At 42.2% G+C, this 18421-nt stretch overlaps 1 protein-coding gene and 1 long non-coding RNA gene across 3 annotated transcripts in view; one reads left to right on the top strand and one right to left on the bottom strand.

Moving 5' to 3' along the window:
* The window catches only part of SNX5 (sorting nexin 5), a 99597-nt gene extending 96188 nt beyond the window's left edge, over positions 1–3409 (top strand). The window contains exon 13 of the mRNA XM_056567605.1: positions 3104–3409. Within this exon, the coding sequence (XP_056423580.1) occupies positions 3104–3154 (51 nt within the window). The 3' untranslated portion in view covers positions 3155–3409. The remainder of the gene's footprint in view (positions 1–3103) is intronic.
* LOC130362702 (uncharacterized) lies at positions 739–17768 on the bottom strand. Of its 2 annotated transcripts, XR_008891528.1 has the most exons (4): positions 17616–17768; positions 15436–15555; positions 4468–5008; positions 739–1336 (listed from the first exon to the last, which is right to left on the bottom strand). It is a non-coding gene; the product is annotated as an uncharacterized LOC130362702 (long non-coding RNA). The 2 variants fall into 2 exon arrangements; XR_008891527.1 differs by lacking the exon at positions 739–1336 and having other exon boundaries at positions 4207–5008.
* Positions 17769–18421: the final 653 nt, after the last annotated feature.

Raw genomic sequence — 18421 nt, forward strand, 5'->3', positions numbered from 1 at the left:
CAGACGTCTTTCATTTTTATTTGGGGGGGGGTTGTAACTGTGTAGGGTTATGTGTATATGTAGTGTTTTAGCCTTTATTTTGTGTAGGAGCAGCGTGGTGTCGTGCTTTTAGGGTACATTCACATGGGCGGGGGTTTACAGCGAGTTTCCTGCTAGGAGTTTGAGTTGCAGCGGAAAATTTGCTTCATCTCAAACTTGCAATGAGAAACTCACTGTAAACCCCCGCCCATGTGACTGTACCCTGTACACTCACATATGGGGGGGAGCAAACCAGCTGTTACAAAACTACAACTTCCAGTATGCTCTGGCTGTCCATGCATGCTGGGGGTTGTAGTTATGCAACAGCTAGAGACATACTACTAACACTCTCAGCATGCTCTTTGGCTGCCCGTACATGCTGGGGGTTGTAGTTATGCAACAGCTGGAGGCACACTGGTTGCAAAACACTGAGAGTTTGTTACTTTACTCAGTGTTTCGCAACCAGTGTGCCCTTCAGCTGTTGCAAAACTACAACTCCCAGCATGTACGGTCTGTCAGTGCATGCTGGGAGTTGTAGTTCGCAACAGCTGGTGGCACCCTGGTTGCAAAACACTAAGTTAGGTAACAAACTATGTGTTTTGCAACCAGTGTGCTTTCAGCTGTTGCAAAATTACAACTCTCAGCCTGCACTTACAGCCGAAGGGCATGCTGGGACTTGTAGTTATGCAACAGATGGAGGCACACTACTGCCACTTTCAGCATGCCCTTTGGTAGTTTGTGCATGCTGGGGGTTGTAGTTATGCATTTGCTGGAGGCACACTTTTTCATAGAAAAAATGTGCGTCCAGTTGCATGCTGGGAGTTGTAGTTGTGCCTTCTGTTGTTGCTAGGCAACAGCAGGAAGCACGGCCTTACTTCCTGCTGCTGCGCACATCCTGCCTGTCATCCTGCCGCCACCGCTGCGGTCTCAGTTCTGGGGGCCCCCGCTACAGGTACACGCTCCCGGCACCCACTCTCACCCTCGGAGCGAGTGCCATTAGGGACACCCCCACAGCAGGCTTCCTGATTACCGGCTGACTAAGTGACTAAGTAGGCACTTCCTGCATGTAGAAATGAAAATGGGAAGCACAAGAAGTTTGTGGGGCCAGGCAACCCTTTTAATGCTTGACATTTTTGTGACACCGGACCCCACAATCATCATCAGAAAGAAGGGGGCCAGGGCTCCCTTAGTACCCAACTCAGTGCTGCTTTGGTCTATGTTGTTTTGTCTGGTATTGCTGCTCCGCCCCATTGATATATTGATGTCAGGCACTGCACCGCGGTCCTTAAATGTCTTCCAGGAGCCATCATTTGAGAAACTATGTTGGAAAAACAATTAAATACATTATGATTCACATTAAGGATAGCTCTCCCTGTAATACTAGCCGTGTGCTTCCAACACTTAGAGTACCTCTCATAAACTTGTTAAATTGTATAATCCTCCCAGGTCACTGCCCCCATCATAATAAACCACCCCCTGCCTTTTTTTTTTTTTTTTTTTTTTTTTTATATATTTTTTTTTTAGTTTTCTACCTTGATATTGCTCTGTATTTTCTGCTCTTTCTTAGTCAGATTCACAGACTGGAAAGGGGTGTTACCCAGCAGGTGTAACATCATATGAAGCCATACAGGGGAGAACTTCCTCCCTATCTCTGCTACACACAGCCCAGAGCAGTTCAGTGTGAGATTAGCTATGATAGGCTAAGGCTGCACTCCCCCCCCCCCCCCCCCCCCCTCAGCACTCCAGACTGATTTTGGCCTTCTGCCAGGCCAACAGGAGTCCAAAGTCTGTGCAAGAGATGGGGAAAAATGTCCTCTTTACAAGTAGGGAGACACCTTGTGGCAGCTTTTTTAAACACTAATAAAACATAGAAAACTTCATTTTTTTAAACAAAGTACATTAGAGAGATTTTTTTTATTTACCATAAGGAGTGCAATAGCAAAAATTAGTTTTAATGAGTGCCCATTTAAGGAAAGCTCACTGCATATAGTTTTTTATAGCTTTTAAAGGGGTTCTCCGGTGCTTAGACATCTTATCCACTATCCAAAGGACCTCCGGGGTCTTGCACGTGGCACCCCGTTTGTAATCAGGCCCCGGAGCGTGTTCGCTCCGGGTCTGATTACCGGCGACCACAGGGCCGACGGCGTGTGACGTCACGCCTTCGCTCCCATGTGACGTCACGCTCCGCCCCTCAATGCAAGCCTACTATCCTGATAGCTGGCACGCCCCCTCCCATAGGCTTGTATTGAGGGGCGGAGCGTGACGTCACATGGGAGCGTAGGCGTGACGTCACACGCCGTCGGCCCTGTGGTCGCCGGTAATCAGACCCGGAGCGAACACGCTCCGGGGCCTGATTACAAACGGGGTGCCGCGTGCAAGATTCGGAGGTCCCCAGCGGCGGGACTCCCGCGATCAGGCATCTTATCCCCTATCCTTTGAATAGGGGATAAGATGTCTAAGCACTGGAGTACCCCTTTAATGAGCCCTAGGGATAAAATTCGCTCTGTTGGCAGGAATTATGTAAGTCTATTAGTGTTAATAAAGATAAGAAGGGAGATGGAAATTCTGTATCAGAAAACCAGAGCTCAAACATAAAGAATAGTATAAAGTTAATCAGAACTGAAATTGACACCTAAAACCAAATAATATTAAGAGTTGGAGGCACACGTTAATCTTTGACATTGTAAGGCTGGGTTCACACATAGTATTTTGGTCAGCATTTTAGGCAGAACCAGGAAGGAGTTTAAAACTCAGAAAAAAACAATTATCCTTTCAGAACTTTTATAGGTTTTTTTTGTCTGTTCTACTCCTGGTTTTGGCTAAAAATACAGACTAAAATATTGACCAAAATACTGTGTGTAAACCCTGTCTAAGGGGTAAAATCTGTGGCAGATCTGCAGCAAACATGGATTATTGGCAAAGCCAAGATATCCACCTTGTCTAAACTCATCCTAAAATTGGGACAACGTTTTATGCCTGCGAATGATATGTAGATTCTCAGAACGTCAAGGAGAATCGTGTTATGAAAGTCTCTACATACTGGTTGTTTTATGCATTACATTTTGTTTTTCTTTCTTTTTAACAGAATAACATGTCCTTATTACAAAGCTGCATTGACCTCTTTAAAAACAGCTAAAAAGGAGCCTTAACCTAAAGAAGCACCAACTTCAATGTGATCTAAACTTTGGGTCCTAGAAGATTACCATAGAAGTCAAGCTATATATTAGTATATATGTTTTGTAAAGTTTCTAACAATGGGGGAAATCTAATTTCTATACTAAAGATGATATTTTCTTTAAGCTTTGCGCAAAAAGTTTAAGCTGATCTTTTTTCTGTATTTGTTGGGCAAGATCTGCTTCATTGTATATATTAATACAAATATACATACAAAAATAAAGTTGTGTTCATTTTCTTTATTGATAATAACGGGTAATAGTCTAATGGTCACAGTTGGTTCAACAAACTTTACAGAAATCATCAGGAAAAGTGGATGAAAGAAACTCTGTAATGTATCTTATCAGATTTCGTCACTTATCAACCCTTTCCACTTTTAAACTGCAAATACACTCGGATCAGGTTACATGCTGCACATAGAAGTTGTAAAAGAAAATGGGGGTGGGAGACTGGGGAGAGACCAAGGACAAGAGACACACTGCTCAGTACTGCTCTATATCGTACTCTGTGCTGCTACTTCTGAGGGTGTGCTATAGAAATATAGGGGAGCAGGATCCACTCTTCTCTGTATGTATGTGCAGTGTATGGGAGACATCAGACTAGGCTCAACCCTAGTTCGGCAACATCTAAAAATTAGAGATGGAGCCTCCAGTGGGTAAAAAGTCCCCTTAAAAGACAGCTTTGCTTCTGCTTTCAGGAACAAAATGCTGTCTGGGCATGCTGGGAGTTGTATTTTGGCAACAGCTGGAGGCACCCTGGTTATGCAACACTGGTTTAGGTGAAGGTAAAGCTTTACAGCATTTCTGTCCATTGCTATAATGTGGCTTACAGCACATTCCAGGAAAGCAGCACCCGACTAAAAGAGGTGCTCAGGTGCCCGCTGTGTCCGGTCCGGGTCCAGGACCCACTACAGCTACAACATCCAAAAGGCAGCAGCAGAAGAAAATGATTTATTCAATAAACGTGAGGCAATGTTTCCGCTAGCTCACCTAGCCATTTTTAAAGCAACAAATGATACACAGTGGTGGGTATATATAGGCATACAAAATCAATTAATTACAATGAATGATACATAATTAGTGAAAAATACATCAAAATATTGTGGATCAATAGTTCAGTGCAGGTTTAAGAGATATACGTACAGAGTGCATATCGATTGTGACCCAAACATGTATACAATATGTATGATAAATAAAAGTGCAAATTATTAGTGCATATACACAGGTGCAAAGTAAAAAACAATGATCATATGGGCAGGGACATGGGGTCACTCACCAAGGAAGATGTGAATACAGCGCCCCGAGGACGCCATTACCGTGGAGTTACAGACGCCGACTGCAAGAGCCAGAAGTAGCATCACTAGCAGTCATGTGAACAAGTCAGGTAAAGTGCACGGCCGAGCTTACGCAAACCACATGAGAAAAGTGTATCCGCCATCTTAACTGTGGGCACACCTACACACATATAGCTATAGCGGCGCACAGCAATCTTCCAGTTCCCTATATCCAGCGCATGGTAAAGCCATGCAGCGGCGGAGCCCCATCACATACCTAGCATCCCAATTCCCTTACTACCAGGAACACCATCAAATGATAGTGACTCCAGGTTTCAGAGGCACTAGGAGGCACTATATGAAGAAGTGCAACCCAATGCATTAGTGCTTCAGTAAGGTGGCCTCATTTTACAGAAGAAAACAGTTCTTAAAACATAATGCATACAAGCTGTATATGAGCTCCTAGTGGCATATAATTAAAATAGTATATACAAAAAGATGTAATTTTCGGTGAGTGATCCTCCATCTCAATTCCCCAATGATCTAAAAAGGTAAAAAGAAATATAGAAGTAAGGTATCAAGAGATACGAAAAGATAGCCAGCACATCAAACAGACATTTGTAGGATCATGCATGGTATATATCATGTGTAAAATTGACATTCAGACCATTATGTTTTAAAGGGTAACTCATTAAAACCAATTTTTGCTATTGCACTCCTTTATGGTAAATAAAAAATATATATATATACTTTGTTTAAAAAAAAAATGAAGTTTTCTATGTCTTATTTGTGCTTAAAAAAGCTCAAGAGCCCATTTTCCCCCATCTCATACACAGACTTTGGACCAACGCCTTTGGTGTGTCCAGCCTCATCCAATCATAGCTCCTCTCACACTTAACTGCCATATGCTGTTGGTTGGACACCCCCCCCCCCCCAGCACTCCAGGCTGCACTTCCTGTGTTTGGGCTTCGGTCCAAAGTCTGTGTATGAGATGGGGGGAAATGTGCTCTTGAGCTTTTTTTAAGCACAAATAAAACATAGAAAACTTCCTTTTTTTCTTTTTTTTAAAGTATATTAGAAATATTTTTTATTTACCATAAGGAGTGCAATAGCAAAAATTAGTTTTAATGAGTGATCATTTAAAGTGTTTAATAAATCCACCACAATTATTTACGCGTCAAAATTTCTGTACGGTTGCCACCCCGTTTTGGCAGTGGCACATGATCTATCAAAATGAATTTTAGATCTTTCTCACTATGACCACATTCATTAAAATGGCTGGGGACTGGCAGATCAGCATGTCTCTTCCCAATGGAGTATCGGTGTTGATTTAGCCTAGTTTTTGCATCAAGTGTAGTCTCGCCAACATATAGCATATTGCAAGGACACTGGAGAATATATATCACGTGATCAGAATTGCATGTGAGATAAAACCGATTAGAATATTTCTTACCAGTAATGGGATGAGTAAATTATTTGCCTTACATCATATACGCACAATTTACACAAGACCAACAAGGGAAAGATCCCTTGTTGGCCACGGTCAAATATCTTTGTTTATGTTTTGCAATCGACACATCCGATCTCACTATTTTGTCTCTTAAGTTGGTAGCCCTATGGTATGACATCATTGGAGGGTTAGTGAACTCAGATATTTGTGATAACCTGGTGCTTAAAATGTGCCAATCTTTCCCCACTATATTGGCCATCTTATGTGAGGCTTCTGAATAAGTGGTGACAAATGCAATCCTGATGTCATTTCGTTTTGGAGGGTTAGTTTGTAGTAACTTACATCTATTTAAAGTCAGTACCTTCTGTTTCAAGAAGAAAGGAATTGATCCAGCAGGGTCTGAGTCATTCGATTTATTTGCAGGTAAAATCAATACATCCATGGCAGTCACAATGGAACGTCTGTCACAATGGTTGGACCAGATGTTACAACCTCTGGTCCAACGAGTGCCCGGGTTCCTACGTAACTAAATTGTTAAAACTTAACTTTTATTACAACCACTAAATTATTGTGCTTTTGGTACCATAGTGAAAAAATGTTAAAAAAGTCCGGTCATCCACAGTGTGACTACAACATAGGTCAAAATTGCCCATATGTCTTGTGATCAGTATCACAGTGGAAAGGTCTAGTTAAGCCAGACGGTGTCGCCACCGCTGACTAGAGAAAACCCCCACCCTGTTAGAATCTTGCTATAGTGTCACTAGGATGCCGATTTATAAAAACATTATAGCCCCTCCTGCTGACGTTTCGCCAGGGTACACTGGCGAAACGTCAGCAGGAGGGGCTATAATGTTTTTATAAATCGGCATCCTAGTGACACTATAGCAAGATTCTAACAGGGTGGGGGTTTTCTCTAGTCAGCGGTGGCGACACTGTCTGGCTTAACTAGACCTTTCCACTGTGATACTGATCACAAGACATATGGGCAATTTTGACCTATGTTGTAGTCACACTGTGGATGACCGGACTTTTTTAACATTTTTTCACTATGGTACCAAAAGCACAATAATTTAGTGGTTGTAATAAAAGTTAAGTTTTAACAATTTAGTTAAGTAGTCTCTAGTTTAGGGCAGTCCTTGGGGACGTGTCCCTAAAATTGTAATTTTCATTGTTTTGCCCTGAGACACTTAGGAGTATTTGCTTGGTTCGGGTTCCTACGTGACACCATAGATGTATTATTCCAACTCAGGGACATGCCCTGGGATGCGGGTAACAGTTAGGTGACATGCGATGTCATCTCGCTGTGTACCTGCATTCCATGGGACATTGCCCTGACTGCTCTTACGTTCCATCTTTCTAATTTCAGCCATTACACTCCAGACCTATGTGAATTTATTTTATTAGCCACTCAATTTCTCATGTCTCATAATTATTTTTCCTTTTGTAATGAGTTCTTTTTACAGGTCAGTGGAGTTTCTATGGGGTCTAGACACTCCCATTCTCTTGCCAATTTAACAATGTCGTATTGGGAGTCCAAATTTATTTTTTCAGATTCTAACCCCTTCTCCGCTGACATAGTCTGGTACAGAAGATACATTGATGACGTGCTCGTCATCTGGCAGTCTGATGTATCTTCCGTACCAGACTTCATCACGTATATTAATAGTAATCCCTTCAACCTTAGTTTTACCTCTGAGACGTTTCCTAGGTCTGTATCATTTCTGGATTTGACCCTGGTTGGGGAGCCGGTGACACTGTTCAGTCGATGTCATATAGAAAACCCATATCCGGTAATACATTACTTATGGCTGACAGTAATCACCCCAGGCACACAACCAGGGCCATCCCTATAGGCGAATTGACACGCCCGAAACGGAACAATTCAACCTTGAAGACCTATGAAGCTGAGAAAATTGAACTCATGGGCAGATTACAAGAGCGTGGTTACTCACGTAAATCACTAGAGGTAGCTGAGAAAATAGTGGATAAACGGGATAGAGACGAAATGTTACATCCCAAATTGCCTTCCACCTCCATTTCTAAACCAGTTCTAGCCTTAACCTATTCCCCACAGTTTAACAAAGCCTGTGGTATCATTTTGAGACATCTAAATATCTTAAGACAGGATCCGGTATAAGCCCAATTATTGTCCCAGGGTTGTATGCTCGTCTCTAAAAAAGCCAAGTCTCTTGGTGATCAACTCTCTGTCAACCCAACAGGGGTATATGAGTCTAAACCCAAAAATTGGCTAAAATGTAGTGGTTTTTATGATTGTGGTCGACACCCATGTCGGGTGTGCACGTACATTAACAACAAAAAAACTTTCTCTAACTCATCCCGAGATAGAGAATTTACTATCAAACAGTTTCTGAATTGTTGCTCTACTAACGTAGTGTATGTCATTAAATGTATAGAATGCAACCAAATGTATGTGGGTTGCACCAAACGCAAATTAAAAACCTGAATTTTGGAGCATCTCAATGACATACCCAGCGTTGCTAGGCGCAACATCTCAGCGGCATCTGCTCACTTTGGAAACAGATATGCAGGTTCAGACAATGCGTTTAGAGCCTATGCGATTGAAAAAGTTTTTCATAATCCACGTGGAGGAGATCTGCACAGACGGCTTCTGAATCGTGAAGCTTTCTGGTAGGTGACACTAAATACTGCAGAGCCATTGGGCATGAATATTCGCAAAGAATTATTTTTATATTATTGATAGCCTATTCATCTGCCGTATTTCTGTTAACCAGGTCCTTTCCTACATATACATTTTATTATCATTATGTTTGCAATACTTTCATTTTTGTTACTATTCATATATTTACTTTTTTATTTATTCGCAAATGCTGTTTCCTTAGGTGTATTTCTTTCCTAGGTACATACACATATGTTTCCATATTGTATACTTATTTTCTGTTTTATATATATGTATAAAAAAATCAAGCAGTCTCATGTGGATCCCAAAACACAATGTGAACAGTGGTTAATTTTTGCACTTTGAGAGAAGCTTCTCTGTATACCACACCCTGCTCACATGCTGTGTCCAGGAAAGAGTTAATGTTTTGTACCACCCATTGTTTTGATCACATGATCTTAAGTTACCTGTTTTTACCACACCTGTTTTGTATATCCTGAGTGTGTGTATAAAATATCTATATAAAAAGAGATCTGTATCAGTTAGACTGTAGCTGTGACAAAGGACGGTAATCCGTCCGAAACGCGTCCAGTGTTCTACCACTGCCGTGAATGTATTGATTTTACCTGCAAATAAATCGAATGACTCAGACCCTGCTGGATCGAATCCTTTCTTCTTGCTACATTGTGCGCCTGGTCCAGGCGGTTCCGTGCAGAGTCAGTGCAGGAGGTGAGCTTAAAGACTCTTTGTTGCTTAGTACCTTCTGTTTGCATGATGTTACCAGTGAGCGAGGATAACCTCTATTCATAAAATGATTACACATTTTGTCTAGTGTACATTCCACATTATTAGTGCTGATGATCCTTTTTGCTCTCATCATCTGAGTAATAGGGAACTAAGTAACATACTGCATGAGTGATGAATGTCAAAACGCACTATGGAATTTACATCAATTGGCTTAGTGTATATATCAGTCACTAGACTATGGTCCTGTATAGTGACTGTGGTGTCCAAGAACTGTACAGTAGAGGTGGAGCATGTGAGAGTAAACTGAATACCTGTAGCCAGAGAATTTAGAAAATCCTAATATTGCAGCCACAAGTGTTGCATGATCTCTGTTTCTATGGCTTGGACAACTGGAAAAACCACATTGAAAATAAAACGCCCAAAGATCAACTACTTTCTTTTATTCCTGTTAAAAAAAATTTTTTTCGTCCGTTCAAGAATAAACAGAGAATATAAAGGGAAAGGAAAGTCTGGAAGGTGGAGTTACCCTAAAGGAGGTAAGGGGCGAGATTTCTTGCTCAACCCTAACAATTCTCCGGTGGGAGGAGACTAACTCTATTCTACCATCAGTGGAAGGATATAACAAGAAACCAGTTTATTCTAAATTCTATCAAGAACGGGTTCAACATAGTTTGTCTCCCCTCCACCTTTAAACCTTTTGCACAACAAATCTCAGTTCTGATTGTCTAAACAAACGGTTATTTTAAGGGGTTCAGGATCTACTAGCTCTGGGAGCAATCATTACTGTCCCCTTGGAGGAACAAGAACAGGGCCACTATTCTCGCCTTTTTCTTGTACCCAAACCGAATGGGTCTTTCAGGACAATAATAAATCTAAGACATCTGAACCATTCTATAACTTACAAATGCTTCAAGATGGAAACACTCAAAACAGCTATTCCCTTAATACCTCAGAATGCCTGTATGGCAACAATAGATTTAGGGATGCATATTTCCCCATACCCATTTTCCAACACATCAAAAATTCCTGAGATTTGCTGTAACACAAAACCATCTGACTTTCCACTATCAATTCAAGGCACTACCGTTCGGGATATCCTCGGCCCCGAGGATCTTTACCAAAGTTATGATAGAACTAGTAGCATCCTTGAAACAAAAAGGAATTTTAATTATTCCATATCTGGATGATCTTCTGGTCATTGCTCGGTCCAAAGTACTCTTGTCCCAGCATGTCAATCTAACAATTCTCTCTCTACAGAATTTAGGCTGGATCATAAACATCAAGCGGACTCGACTTCCATCAGAAATGCAATGTCCCTGGTAGGTTCCATGACCTCATGTATTCCAGCAGTCCCATGGAGCCAAAGTAATTCCAGAAGTCTTCAGAAACAAGTCCTCAAAGTCTGGGATCGTTCCCAGTGTTCTCTGGAAAAGAAGATGGTGATTCCTCTGACTGTCAAGAAATCTCTCAAATGGTGGAGGAAAAGGCAAAATCTAAAGAAGGGGGTATCCTGGATTCTCCTTTCGTCAGTTACAGTTACAACGGATGCCATCCAAAAAGGTAGGGGAGCACATGTTCAGGATCATTTTCTCCAGGGCACCTGGTCAGAAGAAACTCTCCTCCGCTCTTCCAATTTCCGAGAACTAAAAGCTGTGTTCAAGGCTTTGAAGGCTTCAGAACATCTCATTCAAAATCAACCGGGGGGACAAGACACAGTTTCCTACAAGCACTGACAGAAAAAATCTTTTCTTGGGCGGAGGACAAGATATTGTCAATTACTGCTATACATCTCAAGGGAAGCAAGAATATTCAGGCAGATTACCTAAAACGACACCAGATCAATCCAGGAGAATGGGAACTCAATCCACAAGTTTTTCAGGAGTTGGTCTTGAAGTGGGGAGTACCAGAAGTAGATCTATTCACCACCGGAAAAAATCGGAAGGTAAACAAATTATTTTCCCTGTTTCCAGGCGACCTCCCAGATGGAGTAGATGCTCTTCAACAAAGTTGGAACTTCAAAATAGTCTATGCGTTCCCTCCATTCCCTCTGTTCAGCAGGACTCTGCAGAAGATACGTATGGAGAAATCCAAAGTCCTATTCATAGCTCCAAGGTGGCCCAAGAGGGGGTGGTACACCCTGGTTCTGCAACTGCCCATAGATCACCCTTATCCTCTTCCCATAAGAGAAGATCTTCTGTTGCAGGGCCCGCTATTCTTCAAGGATCTATCAAATCTGCAGTTGACAGTTTGAGCGGTCAATTTTAAATCAGAAGGGTCTTTCTCATAGAGCTATTGATACTCTATCAAAACACAAGAAACCTACTAGATAAAGAAACCTACTTGATTAAAATAAATGTATGACTCCATATCATCATGGCTTTATGAGGGATCGTTCCTGTCAAACTAACCTGATCAGCTTTTATGAGGAGGTGAGCTCCAGACTGGACCAGGGGCAATCACTGGATATCGTATATCTGGATTTTTCCAAAGCATTTGATACGATTCCACATAAAAGGTTGGTGCATAAAATGAGAAGGATTGGGCTGGGGGAGAATGTGTGCAAGTGGGTAAGTAACTGGCTCAGTGATAAGAAACCAAGGGTGGTTATTAATGGTACTTATTCTGATTGGGTGACTGTTACTAGTGGGGTACCACAGGGGTCAGTCTTGGGTCCTGTTCTATTAAATATATTAATTAATGACCTTGAAGAGGGGTTGAATAGTAAAGTAGCAATCTTTGCAGATGATACTAAACTCTGTAAAGCTGTAAACACTATAGAGGACAGTGCACTGTTATAAATGGATCTGGATAGGTTGGAGGTTTGGGCTGAGAAGTGGCAGATGAGGTTCAACACTGATAAATGTAAGGTAAAGCAGATGGGGAAGAAAAAAGCTGGGATTATGTATTAAATGGGAGAACACTAGGGACGATTGACGTGGAAAAGGATTTAGGAGTCTTCGTTAATAGTAAACTTAGCTGTAGTGACCAGTGTCGAGCAGCTGCTGCCAAGGCAAATAAAATCATGGGGTGCATCAATAGGGGCATAGATGCCCACGACAAGGAAATAATTCTACTGCTGTACAAATCACTAGTCAGACCACACATGGAATACTGTGTACAGTACTGGGCACCAGTGTACAAGAAAGATATAGTGGAGCTGGAGAGGGTTCAAAGACGGCCAACCAGGGTAATACGCGGAATGGGAGGACTACAGTACCCAGAAATATTATCAGAATTAGGATTATTTAGTTTAGTAAAAAGAAGGCTTAGGGGTGACCTAATAACTATGTATAAATATATCAGGGGACAGTACAGAGATCTCTCCCATGATCTATTTATACCCAGGACTGCATCTGTAACAAGGGGGCATCCTCTACGTTTAGAGGAAAGAAGGTTTCTACACCAGCACAGACGGGGGTTCTTTACTGTAAGAGCAGTGAGACTGTGGAATTCTCTGCCTGCGGAGGTGGTCATGGTGAACTCTGTAAAAGAGTTCAAAAAGGGTCTGGATGCATTTTTGGAGAATAATAACATTACAGGTTATGTATACTAGATATATAGGGACAAAACGTTGATCCAGAGATTTATTCTGATGCCATATTTGGAGTCGGGAAGGAATTTTTATCTCTAGTATGATGGTTTTTTGCCTTCCTCTGGATCAACTCAGCAGGGATTCATTAGGAATATAGGTTGAACTTGATGGACTCTGGTCTTTTTTCAACCTTATGAACTATGTTACTACCTCTGCTATCTATGGGAAACAATGGAAAAAAATGTGTCTCTTGGTGCGGCTCCTATCCTCTGAATCCCTTAAACCCTAATATCCCTCAAATCCTTCATTTTCTTCAAGATGGACTTGACGAAAGTTTATCCATTGGTACTTTAAAAGTACAAACAGCAGCTTTGGGTTGCTTTTTCCACACAAGTAGCGCAGACCATAAGTGAATTAAAAGATTCTTTGGTGCTGTGGCAAGACTGAAACCCAGAATAACTAACCTCTCTCCACCTTGGGATCTAAATTTAGTCCTCACTAGTCTTACTAAAGAACCTTTTGAACCACTTTCGGACTCTTCAATAACATTTCTAACCTGGAAAGCAGTCTTCTTAACAGCCATCACAACAGCAAGAAGGGTGAGTGAAATTCAAGTGTTATCGATTGAAGAACCTTACCTAACTGTACTTTGAAGACAGAATTATTCTGCAATTAAATCCAGCTTTCCTACCAAAAGTAGTGACAGACTTCCGTAGGTCTCAAAACATCATCCTACCCACCTTTTGTAATTCTCCAAAAAATTGGAAAGAAGAAATGTTTCATTCCTTGGACGTGAGAAGAACTATTCTTTATTTACAACAAACCAAGGATTGGAGGAAAAATCTAAATCTATTTGTTCAGTTCCAGGGCCCTAACAAAGGGAAGAAAGCCTCTAAAGCTTCTATTGCCAGATGGGTGAAGTCATCTATTTCTGAAGCTTACAGAAGATCAGGGAATCAAGTTCCGGAACATCTAAGAGCTCATTCAACCAGAGCAATGGCAGTCTCCTGGGCGAAAAGTCTTCTGCTCCATTAGAGCAGATTTGCAGGGCAGCGAGTTGGTCTACCACGCACACCTTCTTTAAACACTACAAACTGGATGTAGCCTCGACTCAAGATTTGGCCTTTGGACGGAAAGTGCTGCCAGCTGTAGTCCCTCCCTAGACATCATTTATCTGGTATGTCTCATGTGTGGTGCTCATGTGATGATGAGGTGAAAAATGGGAATTATGACTTACCCATAATTCTGTTTTCTTGAATCATCACATCAGCACCCTTTAATCCCTCCCTAAATAGTGTACGTATGTTTTATTTATATACAGTGGTCTCTCAACATACGATGGTAATCCGCTCCAAATGGACCATCGTTTGTTGAAACCATCGCATGTTGAGGGATCCGTGCAATGTAAAGTATAGGACAGTGGTCTACAACCTGCGGACCTCCAGATGTTGCAAAACTACAACACCCAGCATGCCCGGACAGCCAACGGCTGTCCGGGCATGCTGGGAGTTGTAGTTTTGCAACATCTGGAGGTCCGCAGGTTGAAGACCACTGGTATAGGAAGTTGTAATCACCTGTCCCCGCCGCTCCGGACCGTCACCGCTGCCTGGGATGTCGCCGTCAATCGCTGTCGCCGCGTCCCCGATGCTCCGGCAAGGCCTCTGCTTACCCGGCATCCTCGCTCTCCATCGCCGCCATCACGTCGCTATGCATGCCGCTCCTACTTGATGACGGGGCGGCGTTCGCAGCAACGTGATGACGTCGATGGAGAGCGCCAACGATGCAGGGATCCCAAAGAGGACGCGCCGGAGCCCCGAGGACAGGTAAGTGATCGTCAGTGGACCACACGGGGCACCGTAAACAGCTATCCGGTGGCAGCTGAAGCAGTCTGCGCTGCCGGATAGCCGTTTATGCGATGGCCCCGACATACAAAAGCATCGTATGTTGATGCTGCCTTCAACATGCGATGGCCTCTGAGAGTGATCGTATGCTGAAATGATCGTATGTCGGGGCCATCGTAGGTCGAGGGGTCACTGTATATATATGTATGCCTCTTAGTAATTTGTAAACACTGAGGGGTTGTCCGGGGAGGGGCCTTTTAACCTCTTTGTGCTTCCTGTTTCTTTAAGATCATTGGGGCCAATCTCATGATGATGATTCAAGAAAACAGAATTATCGGTAAGCCATAATTCCTTTTTTGCCAAGCATTTTTAAATAGGCTGGAAAATGTATGTTCTAACGGGAAATCTTGGTGATGAATTGGTTAAATAGAAGGGTTTTGACATGTGGTAGGAAAGTTATGGGGCTCAGCAAGATGCAGGGAAGCTGTGTTCATGCTGTGCATTCGGCCTAGCCTAGGTCAGTATGTGCAGCCATCTTCTTATCTGACATATACAGATCTACATATTTCTAATGAACTGTGAATTTTTTTAATTTTTCTTTCTTCAGAGAAGATCTTTTCTAACAATAAGAATAGAGTCATCTCTGAACTTTCATTGTACAGTTTCTGACAGTCATAGAGGAAATGTACCATGCAAATATTTCTAACAAATGAACGCTCTTCAGAGGAAAGAGTAAAAATAAATGACATGGAGTCAACTCACCAGATGTGTCTAAGACTCTCGTAATGTGAGCCAGATGGTCAAAGTCAATAATCTAGCAAAGACCCGAAACACTGTTCCTTCTGTAATAGTCACAAAACTGCAGCTCAGGAACCTGACTTTCTGCATGAACGTATTTCAAAATAAGGAAAGGTTCATCCAATAGAAACACGAGTTTTCATAGAACCCTCCCCAATTCATCTCTTTTAAGAACAGTATGGTGGGCTCACTTCCCTGCAGTTCAGTCTCCTGTCGGCCTCTGATCAGACACCATCTTGAATCTGAGACTTTACTCTCTACTCTTCCTTAACCCCTTAAGGACGCAGGACGTAAATGTACGTCCTGGTGAGGTGGTACTTAACGCACCAGGACGTACATTTACGTCCTAAACATAACCACGGGCATCGGAGCGATGCCCGTGTCATGCGCGGCTGATCCCGGCTGCTGATCGCAGCCAGGGACCCGCCGGCAATGGCCGACGCCCGCGATCTCGCGGGCGTCCGCCATTAACCCCTCAGGTGCCGGGATCAATACATATCCCGGCATCTGCGGCGGTTCGCGATTTAAATGAATGATCGGATCGCCCGCAGCGCTGCTGCGGGGATCCGATCATTCATAACGCTGCACGGAGGTCCCCTCTCCTTCCTCCGTGCGGCTCCCGGCGTCTCCTGCTCTGGTCTGTGATCGAGCAGACCAGAGCAGGAGATGACCGAAAACACTGATCTGTTCTATGTCCTATACATAGAACAGATCAGTATTAGCAATCATGGTATTGCTATGAATAGTCCCCTATGGGGACTATTCAAGTGTAAAAAAAAATGTAAAAGTAAAAGTAAAAAAAAAGTGAAAAATCCCCTCCCCCAATAAAAAAGTAAAACGTCCGTTTTTTCCTATTTTACCCCCAAAAAGCGTAAAAAACATTTTTTTATAGACATAATTGGTATCGCCGCGTGCGTAAATGTCCGAACTATTAAAATAAAATGTTAATGATCCCGTACGGTGAACGGCGTGAACGAAAAAAAATAAAAAAAAGTCAAAAATTCCTACTTTTTTAATACATTTTATTAAAAAAAAGATATATAAAAAATGTATTAAAAGTTTTTTATATGCAAATGTGGTATCAAAAAAAAGTACAGATCATGGCGCAAAAAATGAGCCCCCATACCGCCACTTATACGGAAAAATAAAAAAGTTAGAGGTCATCAAAATAAAGGGATTATAAACGTACTAATTTGGTTAAAAAGTTTGTGATTTTTTTTAAGCGCAACAATAATAGAAAAGTATGTAATAATGGGTATCATTTTAATCATATTGACCCTCAGAATAAAGAACACACGTCATTTTTACCATAAATTGTACGGCGTGAAAACGAAACCTTCCAAAATTAGCAAAATTGCGTTTTTCGTTTTAATTTCCCCACAAAAATAGTGTTTTTTGGTTGCGCCATACATTTTATGATATAATGAGTGATGTCATTACAAAGGACAACTGGTCGCGCAAAAAACAAGCCCTCATACTAGTCTGTGGATGAAAATATAAAAGAGTTATGATTTTTAGAAGGCGAGGAGGAAAAAATGAAAACGTAAAAATTAAATTGTCTGAGTCCTTAAGGCCAAAATGGGCTGAGTCCTTAAGGGGTTAAAGGAGTACTCCAGTGCAGTTAAACTTATCCCCTACTTAAAGGATAGGGGATACATTTTAGGTCGTAGGGGGACTGACCGCTGGAACCCCCTGCAATCTCCTGCACAGCAGCACCGCATCAGTCCCCAGACAGGAAGCATGTGGACCCCTGCACGAAGCGGTGGCCGATACGCCCATTCCATGTATCTCTATGGGAGAGCTGGAGATACCTGAACCCTGTATCTCTGGCTCTCTCATAGAGATATAAGGAGGGTACGTGTCAGCCATCGCTTTATGCGGCTGTCAACGTGTCCCCTTCCTGGGGACTGCAGGAGATTGCGGGGGGTCCCAGTGGCCGGACCCCCACGATCTAAAACGTATCCCCTATACTTTAGAAAGAGAATGCATTTTACTGCACTGGAGTACTCCTTTAAGCAGTTAAAGCAATTTATGTAACTCCCAGTGACTTTTAATATAAGTTGGGCAAATAGCATAGCGCCACCAATATATTGTTTACGTATTTTATGGGGCTATCTCCTCCACTTCAGCTGCTTTCATCTTACCCATCACCTCTAGCGGATATAACAGGTCGAGTTAGGCTGGGGAGCCCGAGAACATAAGATTGATGCTGTCCTAGAGTTCTGACCCGCATCCAGTGGACATGCTAGAAATGTTCGGAAGGGGAATACCCCTTTAATGAAACACAATGGGGGAGATTTATCAAAACTTGTGCAAAGGAAAAGTTGCCCAGTTGCCCCTAGCAACCAATCAGATCGCTTTCATTTTCCAGAGGCCTTGTTAAAAATGAAAGAAGCGAGCTGATTGGTTGCTATGGGCAACTGGGCCACTTTTCCTCTGGACAGGTTTTGATAAATCTCCCCCACTGGACCTATATTTTGTACAAGGTCTTACAGTATATTAAGATAACCTGACTAACATTAATAACCAGAATGTACAACTCCTCCCACAGATATTATACAATACAAGTTTAAAAACTGAAAATTCTAACTTTGAGAAGCCTTCCTTTAAACAAATAAAAATAAATGATATTAACAGCATTTTTTTCTTTTTGTTTTTTTTAAAAAAAAGGAAAAAATTAGATTTTTCACAATACTGGTCTAAGTTAAGGGACACCATTAACACACTGTATTGCTGGGACATGCTCTCCTATTGGGGTCCTGCCGCAGCTCCAGCTATGACGTCTTCTGGTCCCCTACTCATCACAGTGATTGGCTGAGCAGTTAGTCACTGCCGAGTCGAGTCCATCCCGTAAGAAGAAAGCAAAGTCACCAGTGGGCAATCCTAAGATTTTGCAGCAGGGGTACCAGGTAGGTTTTTGTTTGTAATTTTTTTTTTAATAGCAGCTCCA

Source organism: Hyla sarda, chromosome 3 (assembly GCF_029499605.1).
Source record: "Hyla sarda isolate aHylSar1 chromosome 3, aHylSar1.hap1, whole genome shotgun sequence".
Taxonomy (NCBI): domain Eukaryota; kingdom Metazoa; phylum Chordata; class Amphibia; order Anura; family Hylidae; genus Hyla; species Hyla sarda.